Genomic DNA, 7,578 nt, shown 5'->3' on the forward strand with positions numbered 1-7,578 from the left:
AAAAATAGAATTTATTTTTAAGCTCTGGTCTTTATACTTTGGAAATGCTTTTTTATGATCATTTATTTAGCCTTCCAGCCAGTTATTACATAAATATTTACCAAGCATCTCCTCTCTGCAAGGTACTATTAATAAAATATAGTTTCTAGACATATGAACTCACTTCATTTTTGCTTTTAAAAATATTTTGATATTAAATTCTTTTAATTTTATTTTTGACTTATGTCCATACATAATCACATATTGAATATTTTAGGTTATAGAGACAGTAATGTAGCAACAGTTTTAATCCTTCCAGTATATTGATTATTTCTTCTACTGTCTCCACTTTAAAAAGCATTTTCAACATAAAATCAAATTTTAAAACTTACTACATGCTGCCATTTCAAAGAGACCATCTTTGAAAGTATTTTTGGGTCTCCATAACTTACATGAAAAAAAAATCCCCTCAAAATTATCCCAGTTTATCAAACTATTAGGCAACTTTTCTTTTCTCAGAACAGTGTAGATAGTCCTCTAGGAAACGTCTGTTAGCGGGCTCAGATGGAGTGAGAGGCTTGTGGTTTTGTTATATGGTGGACGTGAGGTTAGTCTCACTACTCACTTCTCTATCCATTCTCTGGCCTGTACTTTGGAACCTCTTCTACTCACCACTGACTGGGTTCCTCGAGTGGATGAAGTTGTGACCGGTGTTATGGTGATAGTGCTTGTCACTTTGCTCGCACCAGGTCGTGATGAAAGATGGTTCCTGGGAGAACGAAGGACAGTGCCAGTGGAAACTTCTTTTTCAGCTGTCACATTGACTGGTCGGACAGTAATAACTGGACTTGCTCCTTCAGCTGAAGTCCCAGGAGATCGTTTAAACTGAGAACCTAAGTGAATGTGAATTTTATTGTCTTCCGTGGTTATGATATTGGCATTGGCGTTGTACTTCCTTACTGGCGTTGAAACAGTTTGTTTTTCTGGAGTGACTTTGAGGACAGTCCTTCCCATGAGCATTTCCTGGGATTCAGGAGAGACTGCTATCTCAGCTGGTGCTGCTGATGTAGACACTGTCATTATCTGAATGGGGGATGTGGGCCTGTCCACAAACGCACCTCTTCCACTTTCTGGGGTCTTCTCTCTGGAAAATGTAGTAATTGTGACTGGCGACATGGCTCGTTCTGTACCAAGAGTAGTATCTCCACTTTTCGATTTTTGAGACATTACATTTGGTGATGGAATAATGGTTATCCTTGGTTTTTGATTCCCTAAGGTAGGAATGACAGTGGTGCTAGAAAAAAATTCTTCAGATGTTGGGCTCGTTATCTCCAAAGTGGCAGTACTGTTCTCATGGTCTGGAGTCACTCGAATGTGCAGGGGCTGACCCTGCTTTGGTGAAAGGACTAGCTCTCCTGGGTGCCCTGGAGTGGAATTTGCTCGAGGCCCTTTCTCCTGAGTGATTGAGGGCCCGTTTTCCCTTTTTCTCATCCATGGAATCCAAGACTTTCTCATAGTGAGCTCATTTGCTGCTGGAGGATATCTGTCTAGAACAGAGGATCGCTCCATAGGTTTTTTCAATCCCACCTGTCGAAGATTACTCATGATGTGATTTTCCTCTTGAAAGGATTTCCGTATGAACACAGCAGGAGTTTCCTCCTCTGCTGCTTCACTGCTAACCACATCAGTCTGTACTCCTGTTGATGTTACAGGAACATCTACCATTCTTCTTCCATTCACACTGGGTCTGAGAGCTCTGCTATACCGCTTAGAAAGCTCCAACTCTTTGGTCAAATTGAGGACCTCCTGCCCCATGTTTTTGTTCTTATTCTCTTCTTCCATAAATCTTTGTTGAAGGACAGAATAATCCACCTGGAGCTGAGAAAGCTGATCTTCTTTATTCATTAGCTCATGAATCTTCTCTTTAAGAGCTTGGACTTCTGCTTTTAAGTCTCGACTTTTAGCTTCTTCCAATCGAAATCTGTGTCTTAGCTCAGCTTCCTGGCTCACAGCCTCACCCTTCTCTATTGCTTTATTCTTGGCAATTTGGTGCTTTATCTCCTCTAGTTGTTGAGAGAGGAAGTTAGCCTTATCCTGCTCAGTTCTAAATTTCTGCTCCAGCTGATCATACTCATCCTCTGTCTTCATCAAATCCCCTTCGACCACCTCCAACTGTTGGAGACGTTTCTTCAGTCTCTCAATTTCAAGTGTTAGTTCTTTAATCTTGTTATCTTCTGGGCAGGTGAGTTCAGGTCCTTTTCGAGATCTTCCCCTTGTAATTTCTCTTTCTACTTCCTCTCTACCATCAAGTTTCTTCTTTAATAAGTCAACATTGCAGCTTAATTCAGAAGATTTTTCTTCTTCACTCTTCAGTTTCCCTATTAACTCGTCTCTCTCTTTTGTCAAATTGTATACCTTTTCCTCCATTTCAGATTTCAGTTTTAAAAGCTTCTTACTTTCTTCAATTAGTTTTTCAGTTACATCCATAACCTTTCCCTGCTCCACCTTAAAATTTTTATTGAGACCATCCACTTTCCTTTCTTCTTGCTTTATTTTTTCCATCATATTCTTCCTTTCATCAACCAGCATCACAGTAAATGACTTCAACTTTGTCAGATCATCTCTTAGGCTTAATTCAGCTTTTTCCAATCTACTTTCAGAACATTCGAGTTCTTTAACTCGACTCTTAACCACCTCCAATTCATTTAGCAGGTCTTTGGTTAAGTTCTTTTCTTTCTCCAGATTTAAATGTAGCTGGGTACAATCAGATTTACTCTTGCTAAATGCTTCTTCCAATTTCTCCAGTTCAGACATTCTCTTCTGTAACTTTTCGACTTCAAGTTTGAGCTCCTTACTATGGTGTTCTTCCTCTTGCAGCTTCTTCCTCAATTCCCTACATTGGGATTCGGTTTTAGTGATCTCCTCATCTTTACCTTCCATTTCCAGCACACGCTTTCGGAGATTTTCCACTTCTGCCATGAGGCTGGAGTTTCCACATTCCCCTTTGGCAATTTTATCTCTTAATTCCTGAAGTTCTTCCTCTGCCTTTTGAAGATTTTTGTTGGTTTCTTCTAGCTCCTCAATTCTTTGACTTAAGCCAACCAGCTTGAGTCTAAGTTGCCTGTTGTGAGACTCTTGATTAGCCAATTTAGCATTCATCTCTTCATGCTCCTGAGAGAACCTTGAAGCCTTGTGTTCAAAGTCCACTTCTAACTTGAGCAATTTCTGCCTGTCTTCTTTGGATTTGGAAGTAATTGCTTTCAGCTTTTCTTCTTCTTCCCTCAGTTTCTGAGTAAGATCCTGTACCTTCTGGCTTTGCAGACCAAGTTGCTCAATATGCATTTGTCTTTCATCCACCAGCATGAGTGCAAAGGACTTGAGTTTGACAAGTTCATCTCTTAGTTTATTGAGCCGTTTAGCATTTTCCTTTTCTTTGCGGGCTTGGTAAGCCTTTTCTTGTTCAAGGAGCTTTTTCAACCTAGAAAACAAACAATTATATATTAAAAGATTAATCAGCAAGCAGGTTTGTCTTAGATATTGAATGAAAAAACAAAATACTACTATGCTAAATCCCTTAATAATTGCTACACTATTAAAGCTTAACAAATAGTCATTAAGGTAGAAGTCAGGATATTGTTTACCCTTAGAGAGGGGTAGATGCTGGGAGGGGGCAGAAGGAGGGCTTTTGGGGTACTAGTTGCTGTTTCTTGATTTAGGTACTGGTTACACTGGATTGTTGAGCTTGTGAAAATTCAGTTAGTTGAACAGTTATGGCATGAGTACTTTTCTGAACTTCAAAAAATAACCATTATGTAAAACTGAGGTTATGTAATAATAATGACTACCTTAAATAGTGCATTCTGTGTCCTAGGCACTAGTCTTCATTTTATCCTCACAGCAACCCTAAAAGACAAGTGCTGCTACTATCATTCTCATGAGGAAAATGAGTTTCAGAGAGATTATGTAACTTGCCACAGGTCACACAGTCAGTAAATGGTACTGCTGGGATTCCGACTCAGGTAGTAGGATTCAGGAATCTGTGCTCGTTGCCTCTGCATCATGTAACTTCTTGCAGGGGGCAAATATTAAATGGAAGAGAAGGCCCAAAAAAGAAGAACCTTTAAAGTTTTTCTTATTTTGGACCCTTGTAACAAACTATGCCACTGTCACCTGATAGGGACAATGTGCTTTCTGGTACCAATGCTAATTGACACACACTGATTTTAACTGACACCAAAACTGGCACGAATTTTTACACAGTTTTCTGATTTAAATAATTTCTGTTTGATAGAGAACTAGGTGGGGATGAAATTGGAAATTCAAGCAACTGCAATTAGAAAAATGTGTTAGCCACAGCAATTATTCTGTTTCACATTATGAAATGCATTTTCTCTATGGTGCTCATGTAAGCTGTAAAAAATAGGGGTGTAAACATACCACAGTAACTATCGCCACTCTTGTTTGGTCAGTTAACTTGCACCAATTTTTTGGAGTTATTTTCATATAATCATAAAGACAGAGTTAAAATAATAATCACATTCACCATATGTTAGCATAAGAATGCATTTTAGTAATTAATGTGTTTATAGTAGAGGCAAGTTATGAGCAACCACTAACATGTATTCATTTGTTTTAAGTGCATTTGATTCTTTCAATATCTTCTGTACCTTATTTATTCTGAATAATTTATTTCATATTTATGATTAGATTAGCAAATAGTAAAATAAATAGCATTTAATAGTTTCACATTGCATTGTGCAAAAAATGACTAGATTTACATATAAAAGCTACTCATACTCAAATCCAGTCTCAGACAAAAAATGCTATAATAATCATCCTGATGATGCCACTAATTTTTTTATAGAATTTATTTTTATCATATGTACCCTTATGTCTAAGCATCAATTTAACTAAATGCATGGTTTCCAAAAACCATTATGACTTTATCCCTAAAATGGGAGAAAAAAGATTGTTTTCAAATCCTATGGATTTGCATGAACAATACTATAATAGCTCCACTAAGTGTGGTCCTTACATGTGTAATAAGGGCATTTCATTGATCATCTCATTTTACTTCGAGTACAAACAACTGAAATCCTGTCACAGAACAATAGACGAGGAAAGACATAAGGGGCTATTGTCAATATAAAAAGGTCCATTTTCAATTCCTTGATTTTAACTGTCAGTGCTAAATTCATTGAAAATATCACTGTTTTTAATTCTAAACTTAAAATGCTAAAACTTCTAAGTATTTTTTTTGTTTCCACGAAATGGTTACTATGCCTCTATGCTGTTAGAGGCAGTGAATTGGAGTGACTAAAAATACAGGCTTTGCGGTCAGACCCAAAAAAAAACCAAACCCGTTGCTGTCGAGTCAATTCTGACTTATAGTGATCCTATGGGACAGAGTGGAAAGGCCCCATAGGGTTTCCAAAGAGTGGCTGGTGGATTCGAACTGCTGACCTTTTGTTTAGCAGTTGTCATGGATTGAAATGTGTCCTCCAAAATATCTGTCAACTTGGCTAAGTCATGATTCCCAGTATTATATGATTGTTTACCATTCTGTAATCTGATGTGATTTCCCTATGTGTTGTATATTTTATCAATATAATGTAGTAAGATGGATTAGTGGCAGTTATACTGATGAGATATATAAGATTAGATAGTGTCTTAAGCCCATCTCTTTTGAGATATAAAAGAGAGAAGCAAGCAGAAAGACATGGGGACTTCATACCACCAAGAAAGCAGTGCCAGGAGCTGAGTGCATCCTTTGGACCTGAGGTTCCTATGCTGAGATGCTTCCAGAGCAAGGGAAGACTGATGACAAAGACCTTCCTCCAGAGCCAAAAGAGAAAGTCTTCCCCTGGAGCTGATGCCCTGAATTTGGACTTGTAACCTACTGGACTGTGAGAGAATAAATTTCTCTTTGTTGAAGCTGTCCTCTTGTGGTATTTCTGTTATAGCAGCACTAGATGACTACGACAGCAGCCAAGCTCTTAACCACTGCAGAGAGTCTGAATTCTGGCTCTGCCACTTTGTAACTGTACAACCTCTGGCCAATTACTTAAACTCACTCACTCTCACTTTTCTCACCTGAAAAAGGAGGAGGACAGGATGCGAATACCTACCTTAAGAGATTGTTCTGAAGATTTAGATAACATTAAGTGCTGACATAGAGATTCAATACATGGATGTAATAAAACAAAAAAATCTAAAGGGCATACTATTCCTTCAGTCTGAAAAGACTATTCAGTGTTTTCTGGGTTTAATCAGTATATATTTTTATGTCATTATTCAGTCTTTCATAGTAAAGCCCAGGGTACTAATCTTTCATCCAGAGAAAAGTATACGGACTTGTAGGAAGTCCTGTGACGTAGAGCATGACCTTGGCAGAGTGCCACATTCATTCTTAGGACAAGGAATTTGCCTTCCAGCAAATTCCATTTTTTCTGGTCCTTCTAACTGTGATTACCCCTCTCAATCTCTTTTTCTGGACACATTACTTGTTCTTCTCTTCCTTCTTTTATTACATCTTAAACTATCTTAAAGTGGACTTAACAGCAATACATGGCCCATTCTCTGTGTGCTCCCAAAATTCATTTTCCCAGATGGTATAATCAGATCCAGGGCCATGGTAAAGTCACATGGGGATGACTCAGTCGGAACAGCCTGCCAACAGCCTTCCTCACCAGGTCACCTGCATTGAGCTTTGTGTTCAAACTTCTACAGGCAGAACATTGGAATGGGAGTGATAGGATGAATCATAAAGACTTTGCAAAAGGTAACTGGCATGGGCTTTGTGATTGATCACTCACAGGAGAAAAGGGGAGAGAGAGAAAAAAAATTACTACAACGCTTTAGGTCTGAGTGATTGTGAATCATAGCACCTTTAACAGAAATAGGAAAAACAGGTGGGAAAGGTATTTGGTAAACAATTGAGGCAACAGCAAGATAGTCAAGTTGAAAAGTATACTCGGCAATTAGAAATGTAGTGTTTTGGAGATAAGACCTATCACTTTTACATCTCATACATATCTTAACTCAATTAGCCTAGTGCTTCCCCAATGCCATTGCCCCAGTCCAAGCCTAAGCAACAGCCTCCTGATGTACTGCTTCACAATCTCAGCCCTATGACTTATTAGCCTTGTGATCTTGGACAAGTGACTTAATCTATCTATATATATTAGCATCCACACCTATATAATAGGCACCAAAATAGTGCTTAACTTATAATGTTTGTATGAGGTACATATGAGTTAATATATGAAAGCACTTATAACTGGCACATTATATATACATATTTGATAATATATCTATTTATATTAGCTGATAATATATATATTTATATTGCTGATAATATATATATTTATGTTGCTGATATATATTATGTGCCAGGTACTGTTATAAGTGCAATGGTTAAGTGCTTGGCTGCTAACCAAAAGGTTGGCAGTTCCAAACCCACCAGCAGCTCTGAGGGAGAAAAGACCTGGCAATCTCCTCGCATAGAGATTACAGCCTAGGAAACCCTATGGGGCAGTTCTACTCTGTCATATAGGGTTGTTATAAGTCAGAATTGGTGCAGTGGCACACAACTATATA

At 38.2% G+C, this 7,578-nt stretch overlaps 1 protein-coding gene across 2 annotated transcripts in view; it reads right to left on the minus strand.

The window, feature by feature from the left end:
* Positions 1 to 7,578, minus strand: part of FILIP1 (filamin A interacting protein 1) — a 136,187-nt gene that overhangs the window by 19,495 nt on the left and 109,114 nt on the right. For both annotated transcript variants that reach the window (XM_004390157.2, XM_004390156.2), the window contains exon 4: positions 652 to 3,457. In XM_004390157.2, coding sequence (XP_004390214.1) covers positions 652 to 3,457 — 2,806 coding nt within the window. The remainder of the gene's footprint in view (positions 1 to 651; positions 3,458 to 7,578) is intronic.

This window comes from Trichechus manatus, unplaced genomic scaffold, assembly GCF_000243295.1.
Source record: "Trichechus manatus latirostris isolate Lorelei unplaced genomic scaffold, TriManLat1.0 scaffold00287, whole genome shotgun sequence".
Classification (NCBI taxonomy): Eukaryota; Metazoa; Chordata; class Mammalia; order Sirenia; family Trichechidae; genus Trichechus; species Trichechus manatus.